At 36.1% G+C, this 25,517-nt stretch overlaps 2 protein-coding genes across 2 annotated transcripts; one reads left to right on the top strand and one right to left on the bottom strand.

The window, feature by feature from the left end:
• The first annotated feature begins 734 nt into the window (after window positions 1–734).
• On the top strand, window positions 735–5,514 carry LOC139893811 (beta-glucosidase 24-like). Its single transcript, XM_071877005.1, has 13 exons — window positions 735–923; window positions 1,240–1,309; window positions 1,404–1,462; window positions 1,558–1,633; window positions 1,732–1,809; window positions 1,921–2,008; window positions 2,150–2,402; window positions 2,638–2,753; window positions 3,024–3,241; window positions 3,322–3,353; window positions 3,449–3,551; window positions 4,926–5,034; window positions 5,154–5,514. Exons 1-13 carry the CDS (start codon window positions 735–737, stop codon window positions 5,326–5,328), a joined length of 1,566 nt encoding a protein of 521 aa, XP_071733106.1. The 3' UTR covers window positions 5,329–5,514.
• Window positions 5,515–5,549: 35 nt separating this feature from the next.
• LOC139886528 (lipoxygenase 2, chloroplastic-like) lies at window positions 5,550–24,697 on the bottom strand. The gene is made up of 10 exons (XM_071870364.1): window positions 24,461–24,697; window positions 10,566–10,745; window positions 9,709–9,974; window positions 9,320–9,557; window positions 8,404–8,724; window positions 8,218–8,303; window positions 7,695–7,805; window positions 7,297–7,598; window positions 6,725–6,991; window positions 5,550–6,477 (listed from the first exon to the last, which is right to left on the bottom strand). The coding sequence occupies exons 1-10, from the start codon at window positions 24,627–24,629 to the stop codon at window positions 5,718–5,720; spliced, it is 2,700 nt and encodes an 899-aa protein (XP_071726465.1). The 5' UTR covers window positions 24,630–24,697; the 3' UTR covers window positions 5,550–5,717.
• Window positions 24,698–25,517: the final 820 nt, after the last annotated feature.

Below are 25,517 nucleotides of genomic sequence, written 5' to 3'. Positions count from 1 at the left end.
AGTGAATTACAATTATATTTTTGGTCCCTACATTCTTTATTACTCCGTAACATACAAATCTATTTAGCATAGTATTGAATATACATGACCACCTCCAAAGTATCCTTATATTGTTGAAATAATTAATAACTTCCATAAAGTTAAACTTGAAGTGAAGTAAGAAATTAATTTCAAACATGTCCTAAATTGTTATTTATGAATGATAAAGAACTAACCAATTAACTAGGACTTCATGCTAACCTCAACATAGCTTCAACATTTTTTTATTGTTAATTAAGAAACTTTTTTTTCTTTCAACACAACGAAATGGACACTCCGGAACTCCATCTAGTTTTCAATTAACACACACATCACGTACAGAGTCTATTTGGAGTCCTAAAAATATTCTCTCTTCCCTAGTAACTATAACAACAAATTGAAACCCTTTATTAAAAATATTTGCCCTTTACAAATAGTTTGAACAACGATTATCCGTTTACTAAATACACTTACGTACACAAAATGTAAGGGTAGGTAAATCATGCATAAAATTAAGGTACGTAGATAGAACATACGTTTCATAAATCACATAACAGGTCCCACGTTTCCTTGGCCTCTTTCTAGACTACTACTTTTATATAGAAATTGAATTGATAATTATGACACAAAAAAACTGACTTATTTTTCTTAATTTCCAATATCAGTGATTATATTAAATATTATATAAACAGGAATCAATAAAACACTGATTAAAAATGAGTATCGAAGCTAGTGTGGTGATGATCTTAAGATATATAACAACAGTGATTTATGCATTTTCAGCCATTAGAGGCTTGGAAGCAGTCTCTAATGTTGGTCTACCTCCTAATTGGGCTTTAGCTAATGTAAACCGCTCTAGTTTCCCTAATGATTTTATTTTTGGTTCTGCTTCTTCTTCATTTCAGGTAATTCATTTTCATTTAGTATTTCAGTTGACAAATAAATAATATATGCTAACTTATTTGATATCAATAGAGACAGTTTAGAACAATTTTAGTGTATATACAAATTGTTATATATACTTGTTAATCAATTTCAAAGTAGTCCAGTGATTGAAGTCTTGAAATCCTCGTAACTAGGGGTGATCATACCATTTTTATACATGGATTTTACTGAACTTAACTTCTATTTCGAATAAAGTGAAAAAAGTTTATGTCTTTGTTTTCGTCTATGAATTTATCGAAACTTGTAGTTACAATGCATGCGTATGTTTATATGCAGAACGAGGGTGGAGCAAATGACGATGGTAGAGCTCCAAGTATATGGGATACTTTTACTCGAAAACATCCAGGTTGTTATCATTTGATTTAACATTTTAATTATGTTTGTTTTATAGTCATTGCTAAAATATATCTTAAGGTGACTAAAAATGCTTTATATTTCAGACAAGATTGTTGATCACAGTAATGCGATCATGGCGACTGATAGTTATCATCGATACAAGGTTTATTTTGTAAATTTTTAAAAATCTCTTAAGTTACTCACATATTAATACTTAGTATTTTAATCCAAATAAAATGATGTTATGTAAATTTACAGGAGGATGTGAAAATGTTAAGGCAAATGGGCATGGATGCATACAGTTTCTCAATCTCATGGTCTCGGGTTATACCACGTAATCTATTTTTGTGACTATAATTATAATAGTAGTTTTTAATTACTAATACATGTTTAATGTCTATTTACTAATGTGATTTTGAAATTTTGTTGCAGTTGGAAAATTAAGCAGCGGCATTAATGAGCATGGAGTTTCATACTACAATAATCTCATTAACGAACTTATATCCAATGGTTATATAAACTAATCACGTACTCTAATTTATATAGTAGTACGTAGTTAATTTGAAATAGTATAATTAATAATTAATTAATAATTAACATTTGTAACTTGATTCTTGATAGATATTGAACCCTTTGTGACTCTGTTTCATTGGGATCTCCCTCAAGCTCTAGAAGATGAATATGGAGGCTTTTTGAGCTCACGCGTTGTGTAAGTAATAAATTAAACTAATTTATCACAATTAACTAAGAGTGTGTTTAGTTCCGAATTTTTGTATATATCTCTAAGAACTTAGTTAATTAATTAAGTATTCTTAATTTAATCTGATAATCCATAAATTATTTCGTGCAGTAATGATTTTCGTGATTTTGCTGAGCTATGTTTTAGAAGATTTGGTGATCGGGTCAAGTTCTGGATCACGCTAAACGAACCATGGAGCTACAGTGTTGGAGGTTATGAAAAAGGCTATTACGCCCCTGGCCGATGTTCTTACTTTGTATCTAATTGCACCACCGGAGATTCAGGAATCGAGCCGTATATTGTAACCCATAATCTTCTTCTTGCACACGCTGCAGCCGTGAAGCTATACCATGATACTTATAAGGTTCTCATTTTTCTATAACCTTCATTAAACTGTCACTATAAACAGTCTCCGCCCCTAACTATATGTAAACTGGTAAACGGAAAAGGTTTTTCTTGTTCTGGAGTATTTTTACTCATATATATGCGGGTAACCGAGTTATCCCATAACTGTTTCGGACCTTTTTTCTCAACCACCCCAATATATGCGGCTAACTATATGTCTCCCCTTTAAATGTCATATCAAAAAACTTTGTTAGGGACCTCAAAAGGGAAAGATCGGAATCTCGCTTGTGACACGTTGGATGGTACCGTACTCTGATGAGAAATTACATCGGGATGCTGCGCTTCGTGCTCTTGATTTTGATTTTGGTTGGTATGTATGTATCCCTTAGTTTATCTACACAATTAACATGTAGTTTATGGAGTATTTTTTTTTTGTTACACCTAACTCTTACCTGCCTCTATATAAGTATGATTTATGAACATTTTTTTATCTACACAATTAACTACCATGGTTTAATTACAAATACAAATGCCAAACTTTACACTCTCTGATATGTGTGCTAAAAAAAGCATGCAAATTGCATAACTGTTTTTGCTCTAGATTATGTATGACAGGATATTATGTTTCGAAACATGTCAGGTTTATGAATCCATTAACGTTCGGAGAGTACCCAGAGAATATGCGGATAAATGTGGCAAGTAGATTACCTCGATTCACAGCAGAAGAATCATACACGTTAAGGAACTCGTTGGATTTTCTCGGGCTAAACTACTACACAGCTAATTATGTGCAACATGTCTCTGAGGCTGTCACTGATAACATGACTCGATCTTCGGATGCTCAAGCTCAATTATCTAGTATGTTACAGTAGTCTCTAAAAAATAACACATATATTCATGTATCTAAATTTTAAAACTTATGTGATTTTTTTTAACAGATGAAAGAAATGGAGTTGAAATTGGTAATAAGGTAGGTTTTTTTTTTCTTTTTTTATACAAAGTTGGTTTACTTTAATCTTATGTGAAGTTAATGAAATTGAGTAGGAAACGAAACTTCATTTGCAGGGCGGATCAGATTGGCTACGGTCATACCCGCAAGGGTTGCATGATCTTCTGGTGTACATAAAGAACAACTACAACAATCCCACAATTTACATTACAGAAAATGGTATGTGTTAACGACTGATTACACATATGCCTGGCAAACGGGTCAGGTTGAGTCGAGACCCGAACAGGTTTGGGTCGAAACGGATCATAGGTCAAACGGGTCAATTTTTTAGACAAGTCAAACGGGTCAGCTCTAAATGAGTTGGGTCGAGACCCGAACGAGTTTGGGTCGAAATGGGTCATGAGTGAAACATGTAAGATTTTTTATTCGGATTTTTCAGTTTTCACAATGAAACATGAAATTAAAACGTGAAATTAAAGCGAAAAATGGATTTTTTGGTTTTATTTGGTTTTTCTATGGTTCAAACGTATCAATATTGAAACGCAAAACTGAAAGTTAAATTGATAAATGCAAAAATGAAAACTGAAATGCAAAACGCGAAACGCAAAAATTGAAACTTAAACGCGAAACTCAAACACATAACTAAAACTGAAAAAGAATATGAAATAAGATGCATAATTGGTCAATATTGGAATGGGTTTCAACGGGTCTAGATAGACCCTTTAATATATTAATGGGCTTAAGATATTAATGGGCTTAAGATGGGTTCATATTGGATCCGTCCTTTTATTTATTCAAGACCCATTTAACCCAAAAGCTTGACTTAGTTGACTTAAATTGTAGAGTATAAGGTCTCATTGCCCGGTATAATTACACATAAGACCATTTGCAGTGGTGACAGGGTGATGGGGCGTGATGGGGTGTTTTTGTGGGTTATAGTGCTGATTTGGCAAAAGTGATGGCGTGATGAAGTTTGTAGTGGTATGGCGTGATTGTTGTGTGATGGGTAATTGGTCCGACATTTTTATTTTCTTTTTCATTTTTGTTTGAGTTTTTTTTTTTTTTACTTGCTTTTTTTTTTTTTTTTAATAATACATACATAATAAAAATATTTTGGTTATAATAAAGTTTAGAATTTTGTTTAAACTAGTTTAATACTTTAGGGATTATAAAGTAACCTTTATTCATAATTCAGGGACTAAAGTTGAAATTTAATAAATATATCTTCATCTTCTTGTTTTGCTGGCTGTGTTCATCGCCGGAAAAAAAAAAAAAACCTTCAACATTCCGTTTCATTTGATCAAATTAAAAAGAATTCCATTGATCAAATTAAAAAAAAAAAAAAAAAAAAAAGCTTCAAGCATTCCATTGGTTGGCAGCTCTCCATTGGCCCAAAAAACCTTCACGCTCAATCCCTTCTCCGTGATCCCCTCATCGGGCCGGTGAAAAAAAGCCACCATCACGTCGCACAGTGGCGCGATGGTGGTGTTTTTGGCCCCTTCACGCTGCACTGCGAATGGTCTAACCATCTTCAAGTACAAAAAAAAAAAAAATCTTTTTATTAAAATTGCACATTATCTGACATTCTTGCAGGAGTTGATGAGCCAAACAATTCATCGTTATCACTTCGAACAGTCCTTCAAGACGATTTCAGGGTTCAATACTATGTTGGTCATCTCCAGAAACTTTTACAAGCTATCAAGTAAATCTCATTTTGACATGAATTCTAAAAAAAATTAATCATATAATCATCTTTCAATATGTGAAACTTTTTTTGTTTGGAAACTAAGGAATTAAATAGAAGTTATTGGATGAATGTAGTGCAGGGGTGCAGGTGAAAGGTTACTTTGCATGGTCATTACTGGACAACTTTGAATGGGATCGTGGTTATGCGATTCGATTTGGGCTACATTTTGTAGATTATGGCAATGATTTGAGACGATATCCAAAGTTTTCGTCTACTTGGTTCACAAATTTCTTGCGCATTCGAGGCTAAAATGCAAATCAGATGGACTATATTTGAACCATCTCTAGAGCTATTCTTTACTTTTCTACTCTTTTAATAAGAGATGGATGTCCTGTTTCAGTTTACCAACGAAAATCAACATCAATAATGATTTAATCTTTCTTTCTTGCTACTTAAGGAAGTTTTTAATCTTATTAGTACCCATTATAAGTGTTTAGGATCTTTACATTGGTGTTTATAAGAATTATATGTTGATTAAAACTTCAAGAATCAGATTGGAAGTTTAGGAGCTTAAGTTAAGTACATTTATTTTAACTTAATTTTATTTTAAACATCAAACCTTACAATAGTTAGTACATTGAATATGCATTATTAGATTTAGTCACAATTAGCTATTTTCACTAATGTGAAAGTTTAACTTAGATGGAAATGCTATATGGGACACCTTTTCCGGTCACCCCTGGTTCAGAAAACGGTTTGAGAAGTTGATAGTTAACCATTCCTGCACCGCTTCTGTTCCTTAAAATAGGATCGCGGTTTCTTGAGTCTATAATAGCTTCAATCTCCTTTAACCGAGAACTAAACTCTTCAAACGCAGCCATTATAGTCGGTTCAGCCTGCCACGCTGGTTCCATGTGTTCACCAAGGTACTCTTCTTCAGGAGAATGACTTGACAAAACATTTAATATCGACATGACTTTCGTAGCTTGAATTTGAGTAGGGAAGCAACTTAATAACACATCTTCGGGTTTGTTTATGAATTCTTGCCATTCTTCGTCTGTTGGATCTTCATTTGGCATTTTAGTTCTGGATATTGTTGGTCGGTTTGGAAAATAACCCGCAAAATCGTATTGACCAAAGTTAACCGCTGAATGGTGGCCAGAAGCCACCCACATGATTGTTGTGACGATTTGAGTCAAGTCTTGTTGTGTTTTGAGTTGTGGCCACCATGGTTCATCCTTCTTATCTCCATGCCCAACCGTTCGGATTTCAGTCCACCATGCTTGGAGCTCTTCGTCGAATTCTACAAGATCGGCTCGTGGGTAGTAATGGTTAACATACTTTGTAGCCCAATTCTTAATCGCGTCCCATAGAAGTAGACCGTCATTGTCAAATGGGTAGTCCTCAATTGTTAGTTTTATACCATGTGGTGCACTTTCATCCTCAATAGCCATCCCCCTATTGATTATAAAGACATTAATACGTCACTACACTTACAAACAGATAAGGTTTTTTCTATTCAGGCGCTCAGGGAAGGGGAGTATTTTTTTTACTCAAACGTACACTGCCTAACCGGGTTATCCCATGACCTTTTCTGACCCTTTTCTCTGACCATCTCAAAATATGTTTTATTTAGGTTTGAATGTTGTTACATCTGCTTTTCTTTACGTAATTTGACTCAAATTAATGCGTTGGAAAGGACTACCTGTTAATTAGGTCTGCTGGAAATGCCTCGTGATCAAACCGCCATTGTTGGGCATATGCATCAGAAGAAAGTTGCATAGAATATTTTCCTAGAGAGAAAGATGACTCAATAATACCATTAGCATTAATGAGGGCTAATCGAGCTAGTCCATTAATCTGCATTGTGTATCGAAGATGAGGACACAATAGTCTCTGTATAGGATGCATTCTGCTAAGGTGACGATTTGTAGCAATGATGTACGGCTCTGTCGCACAATGAGTTCTCAGCCTGCAATATTATTAAAGATATAAACCCTTGGTGCATCATGAAATAACTAGTGATTTAAATAGAGTATAAACATTGGTAAACTTATAAAATTTTCTCTATTCAGTTTACAAGGGAAGGAGAGTATATTTTACTCAGCTGTACACAGCCTAACCAGGTTATCCCATAATCGTTTTTGACCATTTCCCCCCGGCCACACTAAGATACACATCTAACCAAACTGCTATAATAAGATGGGTTAAAATTGAAATTATGTCGTATGTTATTTCTCATTTGTCATGTATAATAAATCAAAGTAGCATGTATACCAATGGCTAACAAGCTGATGATAACCAGAATCATGAGCAAGGACATGAGCCTTAGCTAGCTTCCAGAGCCAAACACCAGTGGCATCCCAAGTTGGTCTATACACATGCTTCCATTGTGGTTTCCCATTGTTCGGTGGCCGACACAACTCTATTGCTAACGGCTGCAATGTTCCGTCAGGTGTAAGGAACATTAAAGTTCTTGAACCATATAAAGTTGTCCCTTCAATCTCTCTAACTTTATTCACATAAGGCAAAAGGAGATCATGGTAATCCAACACAAATAGCTTTTTTTGTTCCAATGCCTGCAATTGTACACATATACTACAGTCTTGATAAAACATTATACAAACATAAAAGTTGTATTAATTGAATTATTTTTAGTTTTCTTTCATGTTTACCTCTTCAAGTGTCATGAAACCTTTTATCTCTTTCTCAACAATCTCTCTGGTAATTGCTGATTCAGCTGGTCCGTAAACTTCAGGATCTAGTTTGCTCATTAACGGCCATTCCTACGTGATTAAAAATTACTATAGATTAGGGTTTAAATATAGCCTGATCGGTTTAAGGTTTAGGTTTCTTTAAACTTCATTTGTATCGATGAGTACTACAAATTAGTTACGGTTTGGAAGAAAAAAAAACCCCTTTTTATTTATGGATTTTGTTGGTGACAACCCTGTCGTTAGTGTGCTTACTTACTTATTTGAAAAAGACACTTTTTAAACTGTACAATTATTTTGTGAATATTAACGACATAGGATGTCGTTAACAAAAATCCTAAGCAATCACAAACACCCTGTTAGTTATCCTCGAAATTTTTTCCGTTATCATGTTAGCCAGCTTCTTTTCTTTTACCTAAAACTGGATTGTATTCAAACGAAAAAATTTGTTCATACTAAGTGCAATAATTTTTGTAACACACACCGTGACCAACTTTATGCTGTACGGATTGAGACCGGCAAGTGTTTGTCGACAAAACTCCTCATCGCGAAGCCAAGAAAACGAATCCTCTGTAATTTCACCCATCAACAAATCATTAATCATAATATTATATAAAGAAGTAAGAAATCAAACATCTTTCAACACGAGAGGTTGAGATATATTTATTACTATCTTTGGCTCGAGGGATATCGAACTTGAGCACAGTTTCCGTAGAACTAGTAATAGATTTAACAAGTGATGGTAAAGCACTTAGAAGTCCATTGTTAGATGAATTTTTAATTTCAAAACCATCATCATAAAGCGACTCAATCTCCTTGAAAAATGAAAACCCTTTTTCTGTGTCCGTTAATATAGATTCTAGCGTTGGTACGACTCCATGTAATACAGAGTACAACGTTGTAGCTCCGAATGCGACTTCCTTTATTTCGGAAAAATCTTCGTCTCTTGGTACATAAAATGGGAGCGTTGTCCTTGACTCGGTCCATGATTCTGTAATCTCACAAAATGTTATCAGTTTTATTTACCAAAAATCTATTTTTATCTATAAGTAATAGATTTAATAGTCTGGACCCTATTTAGGGACCGAACATAGTGTTACTCAAATGGATTATCCGCTCCACCTGGATTTAACCGAAAAAAATTTTACATTAAAAAAGTAAATTTACCAAAAAAATAAGGCTTTTTTAGTGTTTACCCCTATTACAATAAAAATTTATTAAATTTTTATACCGGCCCATCTGTATCCGAGTTCAAGTTCCGTCACCGACCACATTGGCAAAAAAAAATTTAAAATCTTATTTCAAGCTCAAAATTGACAAAAAATCCCCCAAGTAAACTACAAAGACTCCCCAACTCTTCAAGTAGAAAAAGAGTTCTAAACTGAGTTAGCAATATAAGGTAAAAAGGGGACTTGTTTGCAATTATTTTGTGAAAAGAACGCTAGTTACTATAATTGAAATGTTTCACCACCTACGTCTAACTCTCGTGATTACCTAAATATAAGCATGCCTGTTATAAAAAATTGGGAAATTAATTTGAACTGATGTAGTGATATGAGACATATATATTACATATAAGTACGCACCTGCAGAAGTCATTTTACGACCAGTTCGACAACGCCTTGGGTATGGATGTTTATCCTCACCCAGGACGGGCCTAGCCAGATCCAAGTCAGTATCTGGATCACCGAGATCATTGTACATATCATAATCGTAGATCCTTTCATATGATTTGCGCTCTCCTTCACCATTTCCTCTAAGAGATTCAAGATCTTTCTCCCTTAAAGACTTCAACCCTTCTGGTGTTTCTGATGGTAGATAAGACTTTCCACAATAATGGCCAAAAAAATTAAAATTAAAAATAAAAGTAAAAACCAAAATATATTATCAAGTTTCTTCAATAGTTGAATTTGTGTTCCACTTGATTGGTTTGGATTTAAATGATTTATTTAAAATAATATGGTAATTAACTTACCTTGAGGCTAAAGAAGATTCTTTTGTCAGGATTATCATACTTGGAGTGAATCCAAGATTCACAAGTAAATGTTACATTGCCCTCATCAAGAACAATACTTCTGATGTATGACTCTTTGTGATGTTCGTTCTCCACCAATATGGCTCCAATCTCTCCAAATTCTTCAGGAACTTCGACTTCAAACGAGTATTTGTACAACTTTGTCTCATCATCTACCCCTTCATAACTTGCGTACGCCTTTATCGTCTCCTTTTCTTTGCCCAACGCTTCAAGAAGTTTAGAAAAACACACAATAAAGTAAAGTTGGTTTAGTTTTAGGTATTTTAAATAAGCAATAGTTCATGTTACAAATTGTAAGGATTTTAACCCTATAATGATCAAATATTTTTGAATTAAGTTGCATAAGTTATACTCTAAAGGTTATGCTCTCCTCTTTTTTTTTTAACGACGGTTAAGTCACTGACTGAGGTTCGAACGCGATTTCGAAACCCACCTACCTGATATTTTTTGGACTGTACATTAAAGTCCTACTGCCTCTCATTAGGAAACCCCATGACGAATTCACACGAGCATCACATGTTGTAAAACCCCCTCGAGTGAGGCTCAAACGCATAGACATCCGAAACCTCCGAAGTCCATGGAATGAGCGGGTAACCACAAGGAAATTCTTTTTACAACATATGGAGTCGAACCCCTGACCTCCCTTATGGGAGGTCAAGTCACCACAAATGTGCCAACTCTTTGCGGTTTAACTAGTTGCATGAATTATAATATCAGTACATACTAAAATCGTGTTTAACTTTTTTATTCTAGTTTGTAACTTGAGAAACTAAAAAAATTCGGTTGAGATTACTCACAATCAAGTTCACTTGAAGCGAGCTCTAACAAGAACGACTTTCCTAAAAAATCAGAAACACTATCACCCAAAGTTCCTAAGAGACCAACGGTCATACCGGTAAGTGCACCACTAATGTTTGGTTGCACTCTAATGACACCTTTAACCGTTGTGGACTTTTGAACCACGGGCGAGATAACTGTTAGTGCATATTTTGTAATCCCTAGTTCCATGAACTTTAACGTTTTATTCGATCATGTTGTAACCTGTAATATTGTTAAACGTTGATTGTCGATGTGTTACTTTATTTTTGTAAACGTTTAAATATATTTCGTAATATTAATCGACAGTCGGCCGACTGACATGGTCAGTCGACCGACTGTCATTCACTGTCGACCGACATAGGAACTGAGGTATTTAAGCCTAATTAATCTTCATTAATTTGGCTAACTACTCAGCACATTACACATACACGAAAAACAGTTCTAGGTCGAGTCTCTCTCAATCTTCATGTCCAAATACCACAGAATGTCAGTCTAGGCTTCGTGTTTATCAAGATCTAATCTTGGTTTGACTTGTACGGACCCGAAAACCCATAGATATTCGTTTAAGCTCTTTCTATTGTTATTCCGCCTCTAGATCGTGTTAGGTTGATTCTAAGATCCTCTCTCTCAGCGTCTACAAAGTGGTATCAGAGCTTTGGCTTGCTGAATTAATTGTTTTAAACGAGTTCTTGGTATATTTTTGGGTCAAAAAATTGGTTTTGGATTGAATGTTGTATACTTTTACGTTAAACCTTCGGTTTTGATTCTGGATCTGAAAGAAAGTACAGTCGACCGACTTAGGAGAACAATCGACCGATTTTCGTGTATTTCGACCGATTGTCATTAGTTCGACCGATTGTCTTTAAACCGACCGACATATGATAAACCGACCGACTTAAGTTGTAAACCGACCGACCTAAGTACTAAACCGACCGATTGAAGGAACATCGACCGATTGAAAAAGTACTACCATTTGCCTAAATGTAAACAGAACTTCGACCAAGTAATCATTGACAGTCGACCGACTGTAGTTGTTCATCGACCGACTGTAGTTGTTCATCGACCGACTGTATCTGTTAATCGACCGACTGTCACCAACAGTCGACCGACTTAGGATCAGATTCAACCTTAATCAAAATTTAAAATGTCTGATCAGGCAATGGCAATTACTTCCGGCGTTCAAAACATTTTACTATCTGATAGTGAATCAGGCAGTGCCAATCGTGCTCCTAGACTTGATAATACAAATGATTACATTAGATGGAGGGCTAGGTTCATGAATTACATTAAAGGCCTTGATCCTAGAATGTGGGATTTGATACAACATGAATATAAAGAGCCTTTAGGTACTGATGGTAATAGTAAAAAGTATGAAGATTATAGCGTGACAGAAAAAGAAACATATGCCTTAGAATGTAGATGTTATGCTCAATTGACCCAGGGTTTAGACGGTGATATTTATCATCAATATCAAATGCATTTAACTTCATATTCTCTTTGGAATGCTATTAAGATAGGTGTCGAAGGAAATAAGGCGTATCGTGAAAAGAAAGCTAAAGTAATCAAAAGTGAATGGAAAAGGTTTGCTGCTCTAAGTCATGAAACGTTAGAAGAGACAATCATTCGCTATCGTCATCTTGTCTCTGAATTGGGTAACTTAGGTGTAGAGGTTACAGAACAGAAAGCTATCAAACAATTAACAGATGGTTTACCACACAAGTGGGATGCGTTTATTGAACAGATAGAAGACAAAGCTTCGTCTGCTGGTGAATCACTGACCCTAGATAAATTCACATCAAAATTGATGGTAAAGGACTTGGATATGGAAACCAAGAAGAAACGTCTTGAGGGTCAACAGAGTCCTATAATTTACAAAGCTGGTACTTCTGGATTGAGCAATGTTCATGCTCCCCTACAAACAGCGTTTGTTTCTAATGAGAGTGCTGTAAATAGATCACAACCTGCTCAAAATGTGATGTTTCCAACCCAAGTAAATAAGCCTAGTAATACAAATCAGTCCACCATTAGACAGGAGCCAAAAACTGTAGTTCTCAACACTGAGAATTTAAGAACTAGGCCCCTTTCAGTTGTAGAGGAAGATATGGCTTTAGTTGCTTTGGTAGTTAATTCTTATAATGAAATGGTTGGTGGTCAAATTGGTAATGCTCATTTAGAAGCAGAAGATTATGAGCAGATTGATGAGGATGAACTTGAAAAGATGGATATCCTCTGGGCTATGGGTAGTGTGATTAGACGAGCGAAGAAATTTCTGAAAAGGACAGGTCAACAGAGCTTAGGTGTTACTAGAGATACTAAGTTAGGTTTTGATATGTCAAAAGTGAGATGTTTTAATTGCAATGAGTTAGGACACTTCAAAAGAACATGTACCAGGCCACAGAAAACTGGTTTTCACAACCCATTTCACAATCAGTATAATAAGACAAAGGTTAATGTGCCAGTTGAAACAACGAGCGGTGATACTATCAGAAATGATAAAGCAAAAGGCTTAATTGCAACATATTCAGACGAAGGTTGTGATTGGACAGTATTTGCTGATGATGAAAATCATGCTAACGTTGTTAGAATGCCTAAGACCGAAGAAGAAACTGAAAGTGAGAAACAAGAAAGAGAGAAAGCTGGTTGTGTTGGTACTGCGAAAGAATGCATGTGTTACATCTGCAAGATGGAAGCAAGAATTGAGCGAACTTATGCAATGATCAGATATGTTAGAAGAGGTGTTCTTAACAAGAGAGTGTATGAGAAGTTCAAATACGCAATGCATAATGATGGCGATGTATGGACGGATTACAGTAGTTCGTCTTCATCAGATGGAGAAACTATTGTAATAGATGATGTCAAGATTTCAGTTGAGTTGAATAATTCTGACTGTTCCAGTTCTAGTTCAGAATCTGAACCTGAATCAGAGACTGAAGAAAAGCAGTATGCGTTCATGGCAAACACATCAAGTGACTCTAAGGTACAAACTGAATTTCCTTTGGTATGTAACGATTGTGCTGATCATAAGTTAGAAATTGCTAAACTTGAATCCATAGTTTCTAAACTGAATGATATTCCCTTAGGATGTATATATTGTCCCGAAGTAAAACAGGAACTTAGGATTGTTAAAGCAGCTTATCTTGAGGTAAAAGGCTTATACGAGACTAATTTAACTCAGTTTAACAATAAAAAGGAATTCAGGGAGACAATCAAAACTCTAGAAAATCAAGTTCATGATTTAAGAGCTACAATTTCAGGTGACCAAAAGGCCATAATGATGTACTTAAATCAACTTGAATGCGCTAAGAGAGAAAAGGAAGAGTTTAAGATTAAGTATGAGTCAGAAAAGGCTAGAAATGACACTTGGCAGCGAATGTCATATGTCATTGACTATACTGTCTATAACAAGAATGATGGTAAAAATGGTTTAGGTTATAAAGAGTGTCCTCCTCCTCTTAGGAATGAGTACATTAATAAACCTTCTGATTCTTGCCTTAGTGAAATCCTAAGTGTTAAGCCTGTAGAGAATGAAAAATCAAACAGCACTAAGCCGATTGTTGACTACTTAGCTGAGGACAGTAAATCTGATTCAGTGTATGAAAAAGTTTCAGAGTTTGTGACACCAAAATCCAAACCAATTACTATCCTGAAAAATCCCTTGAATGCTAGTAAGGCTAGTGAAAGCGGACAACCCACACCTAGAAAACAAGTAAACTCTAGGAACGGTAATGGAAAGAAAATATTTCAGACACCTGTCAAGTATCAGCAGGGACTCAACCTAGATAAAGAATATGTTCTTACACAAGCACCTGAAGAACTATTTAATAAAAGGAGCCCTAATACTAACAATGTGCCTAAATATGTGCATCCTAACCGTCGACCAAGCTTGAAACATCATGTTGAGAAGCCTATGCCACCCATGAAACAGTCTTTTCCCAATATGCATACAAAAGAAACTCAAAACTGTAATAAATGTGGGAAAAAGGGTCACTGTGCTGTTAACTGTCAACAGCGTTGGAAAACACCAAAAAGAAAATCTGACACTGAAAAGAAAACTACACACTATGCTTCTAGTTCCAGTTCCATAGGTACTTCAAGTAATAGTTCAAAAGGTTTTTATAAACCAAAGTCAAATTCTATTGCTAATTCATCCACAAGGGTACAGTCAGGTGTGAATAAAATTTTTCAAACGAATGACTATTATGAGAAATCTGTTGGTAAACGTACCGTTTGGAAGCCTAAAACCGAGACAAAGGTTGTTGACAAGTCCAATGATCCATCGGGATCAAAGGGTCAATGGATGGATGTACAAGTTATTGGTGTCGATGGGAAACCCACTGCCATTCGGGCATGGGTGTCCATCTCAAACTAACTTCTTTTCTTGTTGTGCAGGTCGCCTACGATCCGAGTAGAAATACATGGATTGTTGATAGTGGGGCGTCCCGGCACATGACAGGAAATATGTCCTTACTTTCTAATGTCAAATCAGTAAATGGAGGATCTGTTTCTTTTGCAGGAGATGAAGGAGGTTTTATTACAGCTCAGGGTGTGATTGCTAATGCTAATGTTAGTTTTGATAAAGTGAATTTTGTGAAGCAGATGTCAAATAATCTGCTGTCAGTTTCGCAAGTAGCAGATAAAAAGCATAAGGTTGCCTTTGATGATCAAAGATGCTACATTTTGAAGAAAGAGTATGTAATACCGGAAGAGATGATTCTTATGACAGCTCCCAGAAATAAAGATTTGTATATTTTGGATATGTCAACAGCCCATGTTAAAGCTGCAACAGGTCATCAAGCTTTCATATCCAAAGCTACAGAACAAGAATCAATTTCATGGCACAAGCGTATGGGTCATTTGAGTTTGAGAAAGATGAACAATCTTGTTCATAATAATATGATTGAGGGAGTAAATGTTAAGAGCTTTCAAATTCCTGAAGGATGTCTTCCGTGTAAGAAAGGGAAACAGACTAAAAAGTCACATGCAACAAAGAAACATCATTCAATTGTTGTTCCTCTGGAGTTGTTACATATGGATCTCTTTGGTCCGATTAATCGAACAAGCATCTCTGGAGATTCATATTGTTTGGTAGTGACTGATGAATACTCACGATACTCTTGGGTAGTGATGTTAAAAAGGAAGTCTGACACGTTTGACAATATAAAGTTGTTGTTTTTGAAGCTGGAATCTTTGTACATGTTAAAGGTTAGGAAGACTCGAACAGATAATGGTACTGAATTCAAGAATCAGCAGATGGAGAGTTTCTGCAATGAGAAAGGCATTCAACAACAGTTCAGTCCAGCTTATACTCCGCAATCAAATGGTGTTGCTGAAAGACGTAACAGAACGTTAATTGAAACTGCGAGAACTATGTTAGCCGACTCAAGTTTACCGGTTAACTTCTGGAGTGAAGCTGTGGCTACAGCATGTTATACAATGAACCGATTGTTAGTAGTCAAGAGACATGGAAAGACTTGCTATGAATTGCTACATAAAAGGAAGCCTAACATTAAACATTTCGAACCCTTTGGTGCACCGTGTTCAATCATGATACGAGATACTGGAGGAAAATTTAATCCTAAGGCTGTTCCTGGTATATTTCTTGGTTATGGGAATCCAAACAAAAGAGTTTTCAACACTGTATCTAAACGTGTTGAAGAACATTTTGAAGTAGATGTTCAAAGAAATGCTGCTATTCCTGCTGGGAAAGGTTTTTCATGGCAGTTTGATTATGAAAATTTGTTTGATTCTTTTGGTCTTCCGTCTGTTGCTACTGATGATGAAGTTATTGCAAGATTACTGAATGAAATGCAGACGTCTCCATCACAAATGGTTCCGAAATCTCAAACGGCACCACAACATCACCCAGTGCCGCAACAACAACTTGTTCAAGATGATGAAGAATCCGGTGATTATCAAGATGATCCATCTTATGATGGATCTGATTCTGAAGAGGAGTCACAACCTATAGACAGTGGCGAAAGTGTTCATAATCTGCCACAAAATGTAGAAGTTCAGGAAGAACAACCAGGACCTGAAGGTGTTCGTAGATCATCACGAACAGTTGTCCTACCTCAACACTTAGATGATTTTATTGTTGATTCGAAAGGAGTTTCTGGAGCACCATCAAATGATGCCTCAACGTCTGAAAATCAGAAAGCTTCAACTGAGAATGTTATGCAAGCTTTCTATTCTTCACTAAATAGGTCAGGCAAACTCTTCTTACATGCATATTCATGCTTTGTGTGTCAAATTGAACCAAATTCTGTTGAGGAAGCTCTTCTTTATGATGATTGGGTAAATGCCATGCAAGAAGAGCTTTTGCAATTCAAGCATTTAGGAGTATGGAAACTAGTGACTCCGCCGCATGGTTGCAAACCTTATGGGCTTAGATGGGTATGGAAGAATAAAAAGGACGAGCAAGGTATTGTAATTCGAAATAAAGCTAGATTGGTTGTGAAGGGATATCAGCAGATCCCTGATATAGATTATGATGAAGTATTTGCACCAGTGGCTAGACTTGAGGCAATTCGAATATTTTTGGCATTCGCATCTTTTAAAGGCTTCAAGGTCTATCAAATGGATGTCAAAAGCTCCTTTTTGTACGGGACTCTCAATGAGACCGTGTTTGTTAAACAACCACCGGGTTTTACAGATCCACACTCTCCTGAAAAGGTATATCGTCTAGAAAAAGCACTGTATGGGCTTCATCAAGCTCCAAGAGCGTGGTATGGTACGTTGTCCAACTATATGATTGATAATGGTTTCAGAAGAGGTGTCATCGATCAGACACTTTTCATCAAAGAAAAGGGCAAGCATATAATGCTAGTACAGGTGTACGTGGATGATATTATCTTTGGATCTACAGATAAGACGATGGTGGATGATTTTGAGGAGGTAATGCAGAAACGGTTCAAGATGAGTTCAATGGGAACTATCAAATTCTTCCTTGGTATTCAGGTTGTACAAACAAATCAGGGTATCTTTTTACATCAGACAAAATATGTATCAGATATTCTGAAAAGATTCAAAATGGAAGATGAGCGTCCTGCAAGGACGCCGCTATCGGTGAATCACGGGATTACACCGGATAAGGAAGGTGATAAGGTTGATCAAACCTTATATAGAGCCATCATTGGTTCGTTGATGTATCTAACAGCGTCTCGCCCTGATATCATGTTCGCAGTTTGTTTATGTGCTCGCTATCAAGCAAATCCGAATGTACATCATTTGCTTGTGGTGAAAAAGATTATGCGTTATTTAAAGCAAACTCCGAATTTGGGCCTATGGTATCCCTGTGATAATGATTTTGTACTGACGGCTTATAGTGATTCCGACTATGGTGGATGCAAGAAAGATTTTAAGTCAACATCAGGAGGTTGTCAATTCCTTGGAATCAGACTAGTTACATGGCAGTGCAAGAAGCAGACAGCAGTGGCTTTGTCCACTTGTGAAGCTGAATACATTGCTGCAGCAAGCTGTGCATCTCAGGTTGTGTGGATACAACAGCAGCTTCGTGACTACGGTTTGCATATTTCTAACACTCCTATTTTTGTTGATAATACTGCTGCCATAGCTGTTACGAAAAATCCTGTGAATCACTCTAAGACCAAACACATAGGGATTAAATATCATTTTATTCGAGACTGTTATGAGAAAAGGCTAATTGATGTTATACAAATTGGCACAACTACGCAAAGGGCTGATCTTTTCACAAAAGCTTTTGATAAACCGCGTTTTGATTTCTTGTTAACTGAGTTAAGTGTCAAAATATTGTCAGATGTCATTTCTGACGAAGAGACCAACGAGTAACTTCATTTTATGTGTTCTGCTTGCATAGCTGTATATACTGTGTGGTTATATTTCTTTTCTTTCTGATTGTTTCTGTGTGTTTAAAATCCAAAAACCAAAAAGATTTTAGATTTTTAGTATTTTAGGGGGAGTAATGAATGCAACATCAGATATTCAGAAAATAAAAAAAAAAAAAACGAGTTTGATCTATATAAAAATGGGATACGGACTTAATCATAGAATGAGATGATCATAATCACAATCATGTAAATATCTTGATAAGGAACTCATGGAAAGGTTTACAGCGGTTGAGGGTAGTCACTTAATTACCACATGTGCATACTTTAAAGAAAATTGTTGAGGAAATCAACAAAAGGTGAGGGTATCCCCTATCATGACGTATAATCTAGAAACACATGATGTAGAATATCCCCAAGCAAATTCCAAATTGCTGCACCATTGAGTCTCACGACTAATTGGGATATTCAAGCGATCAATAAGCGTTGAAAATGTTCTATTTGACTATGCATACCGACTTCTATCAAACTTTAATTCTTGAATCGTAACTAAACTCCAAAATAGTAAGTTTATCTCAATAAGAGTTTCTTTCCTGTGAACGGGTTGAAAAGTGTGGTTCTATATTACAGACAGTCATGAATGAATGATTTAAGTTAATAGATACCATGAAGAAAAGAGATCTTCATCGCAAGGAAGTCAATTCGAGAACTAAATCAAAGTCAAGACTGCAATGTGTTGTTTAAAAAAAAAAAAAAAAAATGGCACATTGCATATCAAGTTATTATATCATGAAAACAGAAGTGAAATCATGGAAGACGAAAATATCAAGGTCAAGATAATGATGAAATCGAGAAGAGAAGTCTTTGCAAGAATACAAATGAGTGTGAAGATTACCAAGAAGAACTTAAATCATTCATACTTCAACAAAACCATTCTATTGGACTTATTATCATTGTCTGTGATATGGGACTGTACCCATTAAGGCCTAGACAGCGAAAGATGTCTTCAGAGAGATATTCTGAATACTCACTTATTAAGAAAGATACGTCTTTCATTCCGTTTCCTCCAATAACTTTAATAATAAAGAAGGAATGAGATTGATAGCAGTTGGTTGATTGCACGATTGATAGAATATTGAATATACTATGAGATCCATCAGAATCATATGAATTGAAAAGTATACGTTACGATAGAAGCTAATGGCTGACAGGGATATTCCAAAATTACTATGAGAATCTTCCTGTTCAATTAGACCTATCGTATGTGCTTGTGGTAACGGAAAGCGTCAATAGACTTGTGCTCAATTGACTACCTAATAAATCGTGCGATCTCAAATGATGTCTAAGTCAATGATTGAATCTAACATAGCAATATGTTAATGTAATTAATTAACTTGATCATCAAAATGTCTAAGAGGAAAGTCTGTAAAAGGTTAATGAAGATAGATACCATGTTAAGATCATTTTCTCTGGTTTTATTTGCTTTTACTTGTGAGATTCATGTATACTTTTTGATAATTTAGCTTCCTTAGGTTTATGACTTACAGAAACTGCTTCCTGTAAATAACATGTTTTATGCCATACAATCTTGGATCTTTCTTAACCTTGATCATTGACTTTCTTACATGAATTGTACTTCATTTGCATTGTTATTGTGAAATGTTTTAAAATCCTAAAAACTACAAAAAGATTTTTCAGTGTGTTGATATTTATTTTGAAAAATACAAAAACATTTTATTTGTTTGCTTATGTGAATATGTATATATTTCCTTGAAGTTACAAATAGTGTCTCGACGTCAAAAAGAAACGAACTACACATCTCAAATCATAAACTTGTTAAAGTCTTCAAAACGAAAAATATTTTGCGTGTAAAATCAGCCAGTGGATGTGAATTGAGGGAATTATCGGGGGATATGTATCTAAAAATAATTTTTTAATTAGGAAGATACAGTCGACCGATTTGTACTATAAGTCGGTCGACATTGAACAAAAATCGACCGACTTACTGGCTTGTTACATATGTCGGACGTTTGTTACATATGTCGATCGTTTGTCACGTGTATCGACCGATTGTCCCATATGTCGGTCGACATAACACCAAAGTCGACCGATTGTCGAGCTGAGTATAAAAAGGCCTCAGACGGCCGATTTTCTTTATCTCGTGCGATTGTGTTGATTTACCAAAAAATTCGAATTTTACGACAAAGAGTTTTTGATCGTGTTTTTCGTATACATCTTTGAATTGTGATTCCAGCGCCATTAACCAATCAAGGTAATTCTTTTTCAATCGAAAGTTATTGAAGTTTTCTTATTTATTTTTCATTTTCGATTAAATTGGTACGAATTAGGATCTGTTAGAGTTAGTTGAATACTAGATCATGTATATCGGCTTTCTCTGGATCTTTATTAGTCTTTGATTGAAACAAAACACCATAAAATCGGTGGATTTGAGTTTGGATCTGCGTTTTTGTTTCGTTAGATAAATCGACCGATTGACTTCCTAAATCGACCGATTGACTTCATAAATCGACCGATTGACTTACTAAGTCGACCGATTTACCCTATGTCGGGCGACTTTATAAGTCGATCGATTTGTACGAAATGTCGGTCGACTGTTCTTGAAAATCGACCGAATTACATAGTATGTCGACCGACTGTTGTTTCCTATATTTTTTAAAATTTTTCGATTTAACGCTTTTCGACTATTGTATATATGTTTGTATAGCAGAATAAATGGCTCAACTAGGTAGTCCAGTGAACGAAGATGTACATGAGTAAGAGGTGATTCTGTCCAAGAATCTTCCAGGCCTGACGGCAAGCGAAAATGCCAATCTAGAGGCATGTCTAAACGAGGAAGGACCTGAAGCAAAGGAAGGCTTCGTTGATATTATCAAATTCTTGAAAAGGTCCAGGATTCATACTGCAATAACTCTAGAATGCAAAGCATACTACTCACACCAACGAGAATTCTGGAACAATGCTTCTATCGTCACTGAACAAGGAAGAAAGGTAATACGAAGCAGCGTTGGTGGTACAATTGTAAAGATCTCGGCACAGACAGTTCGTGAAGACTTAGGTTTTCCAGATAATGATTCTATGCCAGTCACACTGAATAGAACTAAGGTCCGAAGGTGTCTAGTAAGATGTGGATACTCTGGTGATCCAATGAAAGGAGCTGTTAAGAGAACTCGATTCTGTCATCAATACAAATACCTAACTTTGGTGTTGTTGAGATGCATGAGTCCAATGGTAGGCGGTTTTGATGAGCTGAATGAGACTTATAGCTCAATGTTTGCAGCACTAGTTCTTCATGCGGACTTCAACTTCTCCGAAGTAATTTTCAGAAGCATGTTGGTGAACGTGAAAAAGAAGAGCCACTTAATGTTTCCTAGGTTCTTGCAGGTGATGATTGAAAAGCAAGTGCAAGGTTTGAATAAGGTTTGGGAGGATGAGATTAAGCTGAATCATCTGAACGATTTGACTTTCAATCGAGTCAAGCAAAAGAGAGGTCCGGATGAACCATTCAAGAGATTGGTTGGCCACCTCGCAAATGAAAACTATGTATGTCCACCAGGTGCTGCTTGTCGTCATGAGAACAGTACGTCTGGTAATGAAGATGATATCATCGCAGTTGGTGAAGACGATCAAGAGGTTAATCAGCCACCGCCAGTTGTTCCAATTGAACAAATACTGGTTGATGAAGACGATGAAGGAGATGACCTTGACCCTGATCAATTCGAGCTGAGAAAGCGAAAACAATCTGAGGGTCCTTCGGTTACCACAAAGCCGAAGCAGAGGCGCATAAGATTCATTAAGAAGGCAAAAAGGACTGAGTCGTCCTCCGCTACTGAACAGCGACAATCACAGCAATCACAACCACAACGACAACCTTCAGCTGCTGCTACTCAAGAAACACGTGCTGAAACTGATACAGGAGTTCATGCTGCTGCATCCACGACTGCTATTACACAAGATGCTGCGGTTTCTATATTAAGTGAGAAGGTTGTCAATATGGCTTCTGAATTTGAAAAGTTTAAAGAAAAAGCTGATGAACGAGAGAGAAGAAAGGATGCTGAGATTGCCAAACTGACCAAGCAGGTTGAAGATCAACAGGTTGAATTGAAGAAGTTACAAACTAAGTTTGATGCTCAGAATTTGCTGATTGTAAAGGCTGAGACTACAGCAAACAAGGCACTTTCGAAGGTGCTTGAGTGGGAAAATAATTTCGATATTGAGGCTGTTGATCTCGAGGAGGATATAGACTTTGGTAATTTTAACGAACAAGGCGAGGATGAGCTAGGTTTGGATATTGATAAAGGCACAAGCGAGAACCCACTGTCAGTAATTCCTCTAAATATTGATTATTCTTTACGTGATTTTTTGGCAAAGCAGGATCGTCTGAATCACTCAGTTGTATTTGATGATTTAGAAGAAGGGGAGATCCCGCCGGATCTAAGCACTGAGGAGCAGGCCGAGCTAGTGCGTCAAGAGCAACAAGCAAGTACTTCAGCTGACGCAACTGCTAGCTCATCTTTTGAGAATCGTTACTATTCTAGTGATGATTTTGAGGAAATTGTCGTAAGTAATGAAAACGACAAAGATTTTGATGAAGTAATTATTGAAGATGAACCAATAGGTGATTTTCCAGAGTACGAATGTAATAACGATAAAGATCTACCTACATTTCAAGACTACTTCAAAATGAATGAAGAGCTTCTAAACCGTAAATGCGAAGAAAAAGAAAAGACCGAAGATTTGCCTCCAGGGTTTTTACCGGTCAAGATAAATAAAGAAAAGATAGAAGTTCTAGAAGCTGAGTGGAAGATCCTGTTGAGGATCAGAAAATATTGTGAGAAGCCAGCGCCGGAACCTGAATGGATGAATTATATTAATAGACCGGCGAATCTTTTGGCTAAAGGAAAAATAATTGCGTGGGCCTACATTAAAGAGTTGAATATATACGCAATAAAGAAGGAGTACGGAGTGGATTACATCAAACATGGATACGAGTTCACGTCTCTACCGTACTTTGAATTTATGCAGGTGGCTAGGCTCAAAATGTTATATAGGGATTATGACGGAATTCCTAATATTGTCTGCAAGAAGATAAGACACTCGTACTTGTCAAAGAACTTTGAGGGATTCGGCCCTCAATTTCCCACGATCACTTATCGAACAAACAAGAAAACGGGCGAACGAAGAAAGATTGTCAAATACAAGCCAGTAAATTATATGAGAAAGGTTCCTGTGATGAAAATGCCGCAGAACTTTAGCCCACGTTTTCGCTGGTGGTACTACGATGAACGCTCAGAGGAGGCAGTCATCGTTTTGGACAAATTGAAGGAAGATGAGACAGACTCAATACGGGTTTTAGATCCCGTTTGGTTGAGAAATTGCTGTGAAGCTGATATCTTCACATTGTACTACAATCGGATGCTGTACAGGCCAGAAAATAGAGTTCAAGCACAACAGTACATTCGTGTTGCAAAGGTTTGCTATTTGAACAATATGGTTACGGATCCGTACAGAGATTGAAGCAGATCGAAGACTTATGAGGAACTAGGTCTTAGGGGGAGTTTGTTAGTGCATATTTTGTAATCCCTAGTTCCATGAACTTTAACGTTTTATTCGATCATGTTGTAACCTGTAATATTGTTAAACGTTGATTGTCGATGTGTTACTTTATTTTTGTAAACGTTTAAATATATTTCGTAATATTAATCGACAGTCGGCCGACTGACATGGTCAGTCGACCGACTGTCATTCACTGTCGACCGACATAGGAACTGAGGTATTTAAGCCTAATTAATCTTCATTAATTTGGCTAACTACTCAGCACATTACACATACACGAAAAACAGTTCTAGGTCGAGTCTCTCTCAATCTTCATGTCCAAATACCACAGAATGTCAGTCTAGGCTTCGTGTTTATCAAGATCTAATCTTGGTTTGACTTGTACGGACCCGAAAACCCATAGATATTCGTTTAAGCTCTTTCTATTGTTATTCCGCCTCTAGATCGTGTTAGGTTGATTCTAAGATCCTCTCTCTCAGCGTCTACAATAACTGCTTTAATGTTACAAGGCACATATTGAGTACATTTATGGTAACGTCGTGTTACTGTTAATAATGGCTGGCGGAAAATGGTAGCAGAGGAAGTGAGGTCCCCGGTGATGAATGGCTTACAGACAGGCAGTTGGGTGGAGGGAAGTGATATATGGATTTGAGATCTCAACATTGTAATTTGGTTTTTGGTATAAAACTAATTAATAAATGTATCTTCTTGTATAAATGTATATCTTGTATAAAGCTACATCTTTTATTTATAAGGAAAAGTTTAGTACCAATAATTGTTGAATGTTAAACGCGAAGGTATTATCTAGATAGTACGTAGTATCTACCATTGGATTTTAAGAAAATAGACAAAATCTATAAATACGCTTTTTTCATTTTCTATATTTGAAAAGTAGCCAACTTTGATTTTTCGTATATGGCAAACTTTTTTTTTTATTCCTTATTAGTATTAATTTGTTTAATATCGTTTTATGCATGATGTTGATGGGAAGATATTTCATTTACTAAACCGTTGATATTACGGGTAATTAAAGAAATTAAAAATAAAATTATATTGTTAGTCTATAAAGTTTCTCAAAAAGTATGTGTGGGTTAAGAGGTTTTTTTTTACTCGAATACTCTTGAAGTTTGAACATGTTGCACGATTAGTTCTTAACTCAGACCACCTTAAAAAAACTCTTTTAAATCAATAATCTAACGCATAAACGCTTATATGGGCATCGCGTGCGGTAAAACCCTATCGAATGAGGCTCAAACACATAGACGTCCAAAACCTCCGAGACTCAATAAATGGGCGGTGACCACAAGGGAATTATTTTTACAGTATAGGGGAGTCGAACCCCATACTTCCCTTATGAAAGTTAGGTTACCACCAATGCGCTAACACCTTGCGGTTTAACTAGTTGCATGAATTATAATATTAGTACATACTATAATTGCGTTTAACTTTTTTTTATTCTATTTTAAAACTCGAGAATCTAAAAAAACTTCGGTCGAGAATACTCATAATCAAGTTCACTTGAAGCGAGTTCTAACAAGAAAGACCGTCTTA

Source organism: Rutidosis leptorrhynchoides, chromosome 1, assembly GCF_046630445.1.
Source record: "Rutidosis leptorrhynchoides isolate AG116_Rl617_1_P2 chromosome 1, CSIRO_AGI_Rlap_v1, whole genome shotgun sequence".
NCBI lineage: Eukaryota > Viridiplantae > Streptophyta > Magnoliopsida > Asterales > Asteraceae > Rutidosis > Rutidosis leptorrhynchoides.
This window is presented reverse-complemented; position numbering and strand designations above follow the sequence as displayed.